Here is a 12,973-nt window from a genome sequence, read left to right on the forward strand (position 1 = left end):
CAATACACCGAAAAAACATTGTGAATGATATACTAATCGATCGAAAGCTTGTTATTTAGTTCTATACTCGTTTTCGAATCTCGATAAGCTAAAAATCTTCATAATCGATTATTTGCCTTTAAATATTTAATCACCGGTATTTTACGCCAAATTTACCTTTAAAACAATTTATTCGAATTACCAATTCAAAAAAAAAATGATCGCTATACACTACCACATACAAACGTGTAAGCATATATAATGCATCTGCATTAATTTCCCGAAATAAAATTTTCAGAAAGAAAATGGAAGAAAAAAAATCTGTTAGATTTAATGACATCGTGCAAGTGGAGGAAGCAGCAGATTACAATCGGAAAAATCCATTGGGAAAGCGTGTGCCTGCCACTGCTGCTTTAATCAATGAATTAAACATCTTTAAAACAACGGAAATGGCTGTCCACGAACAGAGCCGTCATTTAATACAGTATGTCACACAATTCAATATATTATCGTTTGTCACATTTCTTCACTATGGTAATAGTTATTTATGACATCCAGTGCAAAGTACTTTATTAGGCTCTAGATGTGTAATTGTGACTCGAGACCGCAGGTCGAGAGTCACAATACACATCGTGAGCCTAATAAAGTACTTTGCACCGTGATTCATACAACGTTTTATGCCACAGAGGCATCTAAAGTTTGCAAATTTTGCATATTATGATGTCGAGTGGCATAATAGTATTTTTTGTACTAAGGCAGGCAAAGTCGATTTTTTCAGCAAAAGTCTTATGTTTTCCCTACAAGTAAGGAAATTAAAATGATTTTTTAGCCCCGTACGAAGTACGAAGGGGCTTATAGGATTACGATGCCGTGTGTAATTGATGGAATTCGAAGCAGACGGTAAGGGCAAAGTGTTTGCCTATGTTCATAGATAACGAATCTGCAATAAAAATTTTGTCTGTCCGTCTGTCCGTCTGTCCGTCACGTCGATATCTTGAGTAAATCAAATCCGATTTCAAACATTTTTTTTTCCCTGAAAGATAGTCGAAATAGTGAGGCTAAGTTCGAAGATGGGCATATTCGGGTCGGTCCTTCGTGAGTTAGGGCCACCTAAGTGATTTAAGGTCTTTTGGTGATATTTATGGCAAAATAAACGATGGAAATGACACGGCAAATGATAGGTATTGTCAATACCAATCCAGGAAAAAAAAGTTTTTTAAAATCGGGTGAGTGGACCGTGAGTTAGGGCCTTAGAAGTGAAATGCTACTAGGGCCCTATGTGTATTTTACATAGAACTCGAGTAAATTTCATTCGTTTTTCGTAATTTTTGTTTCATTTGGAAGGTAATCAAAGGCCGAATAGAATGTAGTTGAAAAAAATTTTGGTCCTCGGACCGAGGCCGATACTAGGGCCCTAGGGCCCTACTCAATAAATTAAAATTTTAGGGCGATTCGAAATTTTTGATTCATTTGAAAGGAACGTCGTACGGGGCTTCGTAATTGCGCTATGCGCAATTTCTAAGATGTACACATTACATAATAATTTTACTTTAACTACATTAACCGGCGCAATAGGCTTACGGTCAAAGTAGGGTGACAGACGCACTAGGGTCACGTACGCAATAGATATACGGGTTTGTACGGGGCTCAGTCGCAGCAAACGCTCCGACTGTTCTGATGGCTCGTTTTTTGTTGATTTACCGTTCAAATCGGAGTGTGGTCTAAAAACTATCTTCCGGCTTACAGCGTTCATGTGCCGAAAAACCAAAAAGAACAAAAGGAAATGCCATCCGATTCAGGGGCCGAGGCGAACAATATGAATGGAAACGATGATGAAGAAGCAGCACATTCGAACACGTAAGTTCATTTGTATCTAAAATCAAATTGATAAAATGACTTTTCCCAGTGAATTCCCGCCGCTAAACATTTACTATCTAACATCGTTGCTAATCTGTAACGGTAAGACTTGATTTCCACTTATCAAAAAAGTACTCCGTGTGACAGACAAAATTTAATTTTTTTCGACTTTCGCCTTGTTTACTTGACAGCTCAGCTCACGGAGTACTTTTTGTTGAGTGTAAACCATACTTAAAAGTATCAGCCCTGAGAACAGATTCGCGGATGTTTGTGATAAATTACAAAGCGAGAAGAAAGTTCACAAAGCCTGAATAGAGTAACACAGACTCGATAAGTACATTATACTGTTGAAATTGTTGCCGATAGTTCTGTGAACTCTGTTGTAAATCATAATTTTTGTCTTGCTACCAGGGACTATTTTTGGAAAAATTGAAAAAAAAAATCCCACAAATAGTCCCTGCTTGGTACTTATCAACGATACAAACGCAACATGTTTTGAGTGAATGTAATATTCGTCGATTGTCAGACCATTCATTGGCTCAAGAAATTGGACTTGAAAATTTAAAGAAAGGAAAGTGAATTTGAAATATTGTTTAACGAAATGAAATTTATTTAGTGTAACAATACGAATAAACTTATCGATGAAGTAAAATTCTATGCAGAATGTAACCGAATGTCCTTTTGTTATTAGGGAACTGACGGAGGAAGAGAAATTTGAAATCAACAAACGTTTGTGTGAACTGCATCACTTTCAGCCACCAATTCATCCCGATACATTCGCATCGATCAAATACCGTCACGTTCGGTCTTTCGACGAAAAAAAACTGAAAAGTAGGTTTACTTTTTCTTTAAAAAACGATTTAAAAAGTGATTGTTCGCATACGTGTGCCTTTAGCAAGCAAAAAGTGTCTTCTAGAAATTACGAAATTTCTTACGACTAATGACTAATGACGGTTAAAAATGAATTCGGTTATTCGAATAACATTATTCTGACAACGAAATTTATTTTGGTTATAATGTCATGGATACCAATATATTGTGGAGGAAGTTACCGATCGCACTTGATCGACAAAAGAAAAGGAAAAACCAATAGTATGTTACATTGGGTGCTGCGGAGGTAGTTCATTACATGAGGGATCAATTTGTGATATGTGCGGGACTCACAAGTGTGTGTTTAAGCGCCAAGGTTTGAAAACTGTTATTTTGACAAGGGTAGATATGCATATCTGAGCCGAAGGCGAGGTATGCACCCATCCAAGTCAAAATAACAGTTTTCAAACCGAGGTGCTTAAAACACACACTTGTGAGTTTGCAAGTTCACAAAATCCGAATGTAATGAACTACCAAGCAGCACCCCAATGTATATAGTTCCCTCCGGAAACTTAACATTACATGTATGTATTAGTCCGAGGAACAACTACGAAGAAAAAATTTAGCGAAACGTTTAGCGTCATTGCAAAATTACCATTAAGGCTACTAATGGTATTATTGGTATCAAAATACTACTCTATTTGATTACGAATCTTCGGTTGTTTTGCTTTTACTCTATTTGACGTGTAAAAACCACTATTACCCTGCTAGGTGCCTTGCCGACACAAGCTGAACTTATTGACTATTCGTACGCGTAAGCGAATAATTACAAATTATTTTAAATTGATATCAGTGACATGTTATGCAATGACCACTTTTCACAGGCGGAAAGTTTTTGTCAAGTGACGAATTGGCCAAAATTCCGCGTCAATCGAAAAAACCATTTTGTCGTCCAGGAGCTGAAAAAAAGGAGGATGGCGACGAATGGTTTCTTATCGACAGCATCGTCCAAATGGTCGATGTAAAAAAAGAAGCAGAGCCTTTCTTCGTTGTCCGGTGGCTCGGATACGAAGACGAGTAAGTTTCCTTTTTAGCCCCGTACGAAGTACGAAGGGGCTTATAGGATTACGATGCCGTGTGTAATTGATGGAATTCGAAGCAGACGGTAAGGGCAAAGTGTTTGCCTATGTTCATAGATGACGAATCCGCAATAAAAATTTGGGCCGTCTGTCCGTCTGTCCGTCTGTCCGTCACGTCGATATCTTGAGTAAATCAAATCCGATTTCAAAAAAAAATTTCCCCTGAAAGATAGTCAAAATAGTGAGGCTAAGTTCGAAGATGGGCATATTCGGGTCGGCCCTTCGTGAGTTAGGGCCACCTAAGTGATTTAAGGTCTTTTGGTGATATTTATGGCAAAATAAACGATGGAAATGTAAATGACACGGCAAATGATAGGTATTGTCAATACCAATCCAGGAAAAAAAAGTTTTTTAAAATCGGGTGAGTGGACCGTGAGTTAGAGCCTTAGAAGTGAAAAGCTACTAGGGCCCTATGTGTATTTTACATATAACTCGAGTAAATTTCATATGTTTTTCGTAATTTTTGTTTCATTTGAAAGATAATCGAACACCGAATAGAATGTTGTTGAAAAAAAAAAAATTTGGGTCCTTGGACTAAGGCTGCTACTAGGGCCCTATGTGTATTTTACATATAACTCGAGCAAATTTCATCCGTTTTTCGTAATTTTTGTTTCATTTGGAAGGTAATCGAACGCCGAATAGAAAGTTGTTGAAAAAAAATTAAATTTGGGTCCTCGGACTAAGGCCGCTACTAGGGCCCTATGTGTATTTTACATACAACTCGAGTAAATTTCATTCGTTTTTCGTAATTTTTGTGTCATTTGGAAGGTAATCGAACGCCGAATAGAAAGTTGTTGAAAAAAATTAAATTTGGGTCCTTGGACTAAGGCCACTATTAGGGCCCTATGTGTATTTTACATTGAACTCGAGTAAATTTCATTCGTTTTTCGTAATTTTTGTGTCATTTGGAAGGTAATCAAAGGCCGAATAGAATGTTGTTGAAAAAAATTAAATTTGGGTCCTCGGACTAAGGCCGCTACTAGGGCCCTATGTGTATTTTACATATAACTCGAGCAAATTTTATTCGTTTTTCGTAATTTTTGTTTCATTTGGAAGGTAATCAAAGGCCGAATAGAATGTTGTTGAAAAAAAATTAAATTTGGATCCTCGGACTGAGGCCGATACTAGGCCTATGTGTATTTATACTCAATAAATTAAAATTTTAGGGCTATTTGAAATTTTTGTTTTATTTGAAAGGAACGTCGTACGGGGCTTCGTAATTGCGCTATGCGCAATTTCTAAGATGTACACATTACATAATAATTTTACTTTAACTACATTAACCGGCGCAATAGGCTTACGGTCAAAGTAGGGTGATAGACGCACTAGGGTCACGTACGCAATAGATATACGGGTTTGTACGGGGCTCAGTCGCAGCAAACGCTCCGACTGTTCTGATGGCTCGTTCTTTTTAAAAATGTTTGTTTTACCTAGTCGCTTATAAGCTCCTCTTGTCGCAGTTTCAATACACTGGAGCGAAAATCGAACGTTGAAGGCACTGGGGTCTACGATAGATTCGTTCACCCGAACAGATTCCCGGCCTGCCGATTGGGTGGTTGTGTTCTTCCGAAATCGAAGACTGTCACTCGACGTTTGGCGGACGTGGCTCTTCCGACGGAGAGTGGCAATTGTATGGAACTACTGGCCGAACTGGAAAAGGAGATCGAAGGTGGACGTTATTCGCCACGCATCGGTTTCTATTCGTAAGTTTGTCTTTTTAAACTTCTAAAATTTACTTGTTTTGACTCAAAAATCCTTAAAAGAGTAAAACTTGACGCGAGTTCATGTGTATCTGGAAAATGTGCTGCTATCGATACAAAATTCGAGGAATTCGAAAAATATTTTTTCGTCTATCTTTGTGTGTTTTTTGATCCTGGACAATGTTGCTCTCAAAATCCGTTAAAATTCGTCAATGTCCGTAAAGTGTAAAGTGATACCATATCGAATACGATACTTTTGAATTCATACGAGTTTTTAGCGTTGTGTACCTGCATAGTATCATGTCCGGAGCGATAGCGGAGGACTTGACGCAGTCTAACTTCCAAAAAAAGAACGAAGAAATTTTTTTGAGACGCGGCAACTATATATAGGCGAGAATTTAAGTTTCTTTCCTTTGGCCTGTATCACCACAAATCCTATTCTATCTTATTCGCGCTTTAAATACGAGCAAAACGAGCTATCACTCGACTATGTAACTTTAAAATTGCCGGAGATACATCGTTTTGAAGTTGGTCATTTTGATAGCAAATGCACCAAATTAACGTTTTCCAAACAATCAAAATCTTTCAACTTACTCTGTATGTTCTATCTAATCTGTCTATCTGTCTATCTATCGACGGTCGATCTCGGAAACTAGTCAGCCAATCTCCATGAAATTTTGCAGGAACCTCAGGGTGGGCATAAAAATGAAAATGTGATACGCCATTACCCCAGGAAAAACCAGAATTTTGTTTTATTGGCCTCGAAGTGGTTTCTGAGTGTGGTTTTCGAGGGTCGGGAACGAGTTTTCGGCTGTAGCTTAGCTGTATTGAAACCTACAGAGGCGTGCGACCCATCAAATGAAAGGTATTCGTAACACGATTCGAACAAAAAAATAATTAAAAAAATCGGGGCAGATTCGTTTGAGCTAGAGTGATTAGAGGGACCAAATTTTGAGCTGCTCGAGCGTAGGATGAAAGGACTAATATTTTTTTGAGTTATGAGAGATAGAGAATTACTTTCTTCGGCAAAGTCTCAGAGTTTTACGAGTAGAACAGAGTGGCATATGTGAAAAATGTCGAAAGTTGGAAATGGGTGGGTCTGGGTCAATTGGGCTTCTGGAGATATTTCTTGAATGGTGGCAGATAGAGAATTGCTTTCGTCAAATTTTCGATTTTCGTCAAATTCTCTGAATTTCGTCAAATTTTGGAATTTCGTCAAATTTTCGATTTCCGTCAAATTTTCGAATTTCGTCAAATTTCGTCAAATTTCGTCAAATTATCGAATTTCATCAAATTTTCAAATTTCGTCAAATTTTCGAATTTCGTCAAATTATCAAATTTCGTCAAATTTTCAAATTTCGTCAAATTTTCGAATTTTGTCAAATTTCGTCAAATTTTCAAATTTCGTCAAATTTTCGAATTTCGTCAAATTTTCAAATTTCGTCAAATTTCGTAAAATTTTCGAATTTCGTCAAATTTTCGAATTTCGTCAAATTTTCAAATTTCGTCAAATCTTTGAATTAAAACTGTAAACTGTTATAAAAAGCAGTGTTGACTACACTTCTAAAACGACTGATATCCCAACAAAAATCTCTTCGAGAAAAGTGTGACGCAGTCTTTGAAATACAATTTCTAAAATGAATGATATCGCTAGAGTTGACGCTTTCAGCTTCGTTACGCAAAAATTAAATTTTACACCCAATTTTAGTTCAAACAAGCTGGCTTAGTTTTTCTCATCATCTGCCAAATAATTTTTACCAAAAAAAATTTGACTGGAAACAACCAAAATTTTACCAAAAAAATCTGCGTCGCAAAGTGGCAAATGTTCAGGAACAGACCAGCAAGAAAATTTATCTGCCACATGCGACGCAGATTTTTTTGGTAAAATTTTGGTTGTTTCCAGTAAAAATTTTTTTTGGTAAAAATTATTTGGCTGATGATGAGAAAAACTAAGCCAGCTTGTTTGAACTAAAATTGGTGTAAAATGTAATTTTTGCGTAACGAAGCTGAAAGCGTCAACTCTAGCGATATCATTCATTTTAGAAATTGTATTTCAAAGACTGCGTCACACTTTTCTCGAAGAGATTTTTGTTGGGATTCTCAAATTCCATTTGCTTACTTTACTTTTCCTTTTTCCCGTACTTTTATACTGATTTTAAGACACACGAAAGGCATCGAAATATTGTAAACAGGGTGGAATATAAATTTTTGTATTACAGGAACGTAAGCACAGATGATGCGATGGTCCATCAACAGAATTTTATTACAAAAACGTTCATACCGATGATAAATAAACCTAATTCGTCAGTGTACATCGATGAACATTATGTTGGATCGGTGTTTGGAGTCTTACATAGGGGTAAGTTAAACACAAAGTTTTACAGTCATCACGGTTGGTCCGAGAACAATATTTAAAAAGCAACACAATTCAATCGTAACTTATTCACTCCACATGCGATATTTACTAAACGAACGAACGTATGTGTAGTTATTCCATTGACTGAAAGTCATGGGTCTTACGGATGATAAACACCCTAAAATGTTTGTCACACAATGTTCACTACTATGATTGAAAATACATTGAATGTATGACCAGAAACCTTAAATACAGAAAATGTTTGTCACACTGTGTTCATTCCTTGTTACCACGATAACATTAGTAATTCTAAACGGATTTCCAAAAACTTTTTTAAATCGACGAGGAATTAAATTCCTCAGGTTAAGTTCGAAGATGAACTGTAAGAGACGGGTGATCTAAGAGATATTCTCAAAAGAATTTTTGAGTTATCGCTTGATAACACGAATACTCGAGTAATTCCTAACGGATTTCCAAAAACTTCTTTTTATTCGAAGGGGAATTAAATTTTTGAGGTTAATTTTGAGGACGAACGATTGATCTTAGAGATATTCCCAAAAGAATTTTTGTCGCGTCGCTTGATAGCACGATAGCTTAAGTAATCCTAAACAGATTTAAAAAAAAATATTTTTCGACTAAGAACGAAATTCGTGAGGGTAACCAGATCATCATCAATCTATCATGCCCGCACGTTAGTATAAGCGGGCGTGACGCAAGTCCACTACCAAAAATGTTTTAACAAACGAGCTATCACACGTTACTGCAGCTTCAAAATTGGCCGAGATATTGAACTTCGAAATATTGATGTTTGTATGAAAATAAGCAAAATTTCGTATTTTCAGAAAACTCAAATTGGCTACGTTAGTTAGTTAGTTAGTTAGTTCCTATGAAAAAGGACGATTTCGTAACTCCTAAACGTTTCTTACGATTTTCCTGAAATTTTGGTTATAGGTTAATCTCGGTCCCTAGATCAAAATAAGATTTTAAAAAATGGGGGTATGCAAGCGTTTTTGGGAGCTAGGACTCCCGGAAGTTTCCATACAATGCCATGTAACAGCGTGTTTTGTGTGTGTGTGTGTGTGTGTGTGTGTGTGTGTGTGTGTGTGTGTGTGTGTGTGTCAGAAGTAATTTTTTTTTCAGCTAGTAATTATGAATGTTGGAAAAAGTGCTTTGATGGATTTGGGTTATTTTCGACATGAGTGAGGTGTTCCAAGGTTGGTTCCTCAAATTTGGGATGACAGATGATTCCTCTGGCACGTCCTAACTTCCATCGGTTTTTTCGATGGATTTGGGTTATTTTCGACATGAGTGCGATGTTCAAAAGTTAGTTCCTAATTTTTGGGATGACAGGTGATTCCTCTGGCACTTCCTAGCTTCCATCGGATTTTTCGATGGATTTGGGTTATTTTCGGTATAAGTGAGGTGTTCCAAGGTTGGTTCCTAAATTTTGGGATGAGAGATGATTCCTCTGGCACTTCCTAGCTTCCATCAGATTTTTCGATGGATTTGGGTTATTTTCGGTATAAGTGAGGTGTTCCAAGGTTGGTTCCTAAATTTTGGGATGAGAGATGATTCCTCTGGCACTTCCTAGCTTCCATCAGATTTTTCGATGGATTTGGGTTATTTTCGACATGAGTGAGGTGTTCCAAGGTTGGTTCCTCAATTTTGGGATGACAGATGATTCCTCTGGCACGTCCTAACTTCCATCGGTTTTTTCGATGGATTTGGGTTATTTTCGACATGAGTGCGATGTTCAAAAGTTAGTTCCTAAATTTTGGGATGACAGGTGATTCCTCTGGCACTTCCTAACTTCCATCAGATTTTTCGATGGATTTGGGTTATTTTCGGTATAAGTGAGGTGTTCCAAGGTTGGTTCCTAAATTTTGGGATGAGAGATGATTCCTCTGGCACTTCCTAGCTTCCATCAGATTTTTCGATGGATTTGGGTTATTTTCGACATGAGTGAGGTGTTCCGAGGTTGGTTCCTAAATTTTGGGATGAGAGATGATTTCTCTGGCATTTCATAACTTCCATCAGATTTTTCGATGGATTTAGGTTATTTTCGACATGAGTGCGATGTTCAAAAGTTAGTTCCTAAATTTTGGGATGACAGGTGATTCCTCTGGCACTTCCTAACTTCCATCAGATTTTTCGATGGATTTGGGTTATTTTCGATATAAGTGAGGTGTTCCGAGGTTGGTTCCTAAATTTTGGGATAAGAGATGATTGCTCTGGCATTTCCTAGCTTCCATCGGATTTTTCGATGGATTTGGATTATTTTCGATATAAGTGAGGCGTTCCAAGGTTGGTTCCTATATTTTGGGATGAGAGATGATTCCTCTGGCATTTCCTAAATTCCATCGGATTTTTCGATGGATTTGGGTTATTGTCGATATAAGTAAGGTGTTCCAAGGTTGGTTCCTAATTTTTGGGATGAGAGATGACTCCTCTGGCACTTCCAAACTTCCATCGGATTTGAGCTGTTGTCGACATGAGTTGCTTACAAAACTAGTTACCCTTACACCTAAACTTCCAAAAGAACTGATATCCGCCAAAAAACCCTAAAGGGTGAAAGTGTGACGCAAGTCCTTGTTTGTACTTACAAAATAACTGATATCGCTGAGGGTGACGCATTTTGCGTCGTACGCAAAAGTTTTATCAACAAAAAATTGACTCAAAAAATTTGTGAGAGAAAGTTTTACAAAAAGAAATTTGCGTCACAAGTGGCAGATGATTCGACTTTCTTCCGTGTAAATTCTTTCAGTATATTTTTTAACTATTTTTCTAACAATAGTTTCCTCAACATCAGAAAATACGAACAATTTATGACAAAACTAGACAAAGAGCTACTTTGATCAAGATCAATCTATGATAGTTTTGTAACAATTACAAAAATCTATTGAGAAAATAGCAGTCAGTCAGTCAAGGGACCTGACCCATCCATAAGGTGGGGCCTGGTATGTAGTAATGTGAATGTCGTTCGTGGAATTATTAACATCGATTGGATTGTATTGATCGTTTCTCAATTTCCTCCGACTTTGTTACATTTCACATTAAATTTTTCGACAATCTCATCAATTAAAACACATTAAACATAAACATGCTATTATAAGAAATTGTGTTGCATTAGTTTTAAGCATTCCCATTCTTCTGTAATAACAGCGACTGTTTGCTTGCTAACGTTGTTCAATTTTAACCGATAATTTTTTATAAGAATGTTTCAATCACAAGAAAAAGAATAAAATTCTGCGAAAACTTGTGAAAAACTCGAAATAGTGTGTGAATGTGCAATGCTCAACCATACTCGTTCCAGGAAATTTTATGTTTGTTTTTCCGATTTTTCCTTTTTAATATGCTCTCTGTAGCGCGTTTTGGCACCTGAAATGTATATTTGCGTACGGCTATACTTTTCGATAAAAAAAAAATTATATTAAGCGTGACTTCTATTTAAGTTACACTCAATTCTGATTTAATTTCCCAAAAAAAATAATTTGTTACTGAGACCATAAGTCAAAATCCAACTAAAGATGTTTCCTATTGTGGCAGCCAAAAAATTCCAAAACAATGAAGGCCTCGCATGCAAGAACATGGATTCTTTATTGCGGTACATTCGGGGCGGCATCAGTGCAGCGAAACGGCAAAAACCAGAAGGCCCACATTTTGTGGTATTTTTTGTAGGCCGAAATTTTGGCCGAAAACAGACCACCACGGATCAGTGCTTGAATTTGCATATGACAGCATTCATTGTCAGATCCAATGGGGAGGAGAAATGTGGTAAGTGGGAGGAGGATAAACCTGCGTGTTTGTTTACACATAAATTACGTACATTTTCTTAACCAGCCATTTACTACGATCCGAACCCCGAATGCCTTGGCCATGAAATATCAACATTTTTAACGAGTCTGAAAATAACTCCATTCACATACCAATACGGATGTGCTTCAGGTAACTTTTCGAACATAGCGCGGTAATTCAATATTTTGCAAAAAATGTTTTCAAATATTGCAGCGAACGAAGACTGCCTCTTCCGCACGATGCGGCACATAATTCGCTTGGCAGCGGACGATACTCAATTCAGAGTGGACGAATCAAAACCTTGTCGGTCAGTGGACAATTTAAATGAAACCAAAATGTCTGCCAGCGAATCAGAATAATAAATGTTTGTACGGGGACAACATCCCCAAGTAAATTGTTTTACTACAACAAGAAATGTATATTAACCTGTCACAGACGGCAAGCATATTAACAGTTTTACTATCTAATCTATTACTTCATTTGATCAAAGATTTGCAGAGATTGATTTCAGAAATCTTTTACTTCATTTGTTTTGAACATGTTTTTTGCAGTATGTTAGACCTCATCAGTCAGAGATTGCCTTTTATTATTGCTGTCGTTGTCGATAACAGATGATAGCCGTCTGTAACAGGTTAAAAGTATCAGCCCTGAGAACAGATTCGCGGATGTTTGTGATCAAGTACAAAGCGAGTATAAAGTTCGCAAAGTCAGAATAGAGTAACACAGACTCGATAAGTACATTATACTGTTGAAATTGTTGCCGATAGTTCTGTGAACTCTGTTGTAAATCATAATTTTTGTCTTGCTACCAGGGACTATTTTTGGAAAAATTGCAAAAAAAAAAAATCCCACAAATAGTCCCTGCTTGGTACTTATCAACGATACAAACGCAACATGTTTTGAGTGAATGTAATATTCGTCGATTGTCAGACCATTCATTGGCTCAAGAAATTGGACTTGAAAATTTAAAAAACGAAAAGTGAATTACACGTAACGGAAATAATTTCGAATTAAGTTGTCAGACATCGGCGTAGAATATATTTTCCCAATAATTGAATCGAAAAATTATCAAAACATAGCTAACGCCGACCCGTACGAAACACCTATTCGTATCAAAAGCCTTTAATGTGAAACTCTTCATTTCTCTTACTTCATTTTCTTCTCTGCTGAAAAACTATTCTCCCTTTAAAATCACTTACATTATCCACTCTTTGCCATGTTATCATATACAACTAAATTGCCGGAGGCAATGTAGACAGCCCCGTACGAAGACAAATTTCATAAATTCCTATTTAAACAGCTATATACCGCTATATTTACCTATATTTCACTGTAAA

General features: G+C 36.9%; 1 protein-coding gene across 1 annotated transcript; it reads left to right on the forward strand.

Moving 5' to 3' along the window:
• The first annotated feature begins 282 nt into the window (after positions 1-282).
• Positions 283-11,995, forward strand: LOC119083909. The gene is made up of 9 exons (XM_037193721.1): positions 283-463; positions 1,726-1,836; positions 2,528-2,667; positions 3,531-3,723; positions 5,246-5,488; positions 7,705-7,844; positions 11,388-11,615; positions 11,682-11,786; positions 11,850-11,995. Exons 1-9 carry the CDS (start codon positions 285-287, stop codon positions 11,993-11,995), a joined length of 1,485 nt encoding a protein of 494 aa, XP_037049616.1. The 5' UTR covers positions 283-284.
• The last annotated feature ends 978 nt before the right edge of the window (positions 11,996-12,973 follow it).

This window comes from Bradysia coprophila, unplaced genomic scaffold, assembly GCF_014529535.1.
Source record: "Bradysia coprophila strain Holo2 unplaced genomic scaffold, BU_Bcop_v1 contig_70, whole genome shotgun sequence".
NCBI classification, from domain to species: Eukaryota; Metazoa; Arthropoda; class Insecta; order Diptera; family Sciaridae; genus Bradysia; species Bradysia coprophila.

Bases quoted from the DNA above. Each gene is read 5' to 3' on its own strand.
- LOC119083909 (XM_037193721.1), top strand. From the start codon at position 285: ATGGAAGAAAAAAAATCTGTTAGATTTAATGACATCGTGCAAGTGGAG. The intron at 2,668-3,530 runs GTAGGTTTACTT...CACTTTTCACAG, and splicing joins CGACGAAAAAAAACTGAAAA to GCGGAAAGTTTTTGTCAAGT. The intron at 11,616-11,681 runs GTAAGTGGGAGG...TTTCTTAACCAG, and splicing joins CAATGGGGAGGAGAAATGTG to CCATTTACTACGATCCGAAC.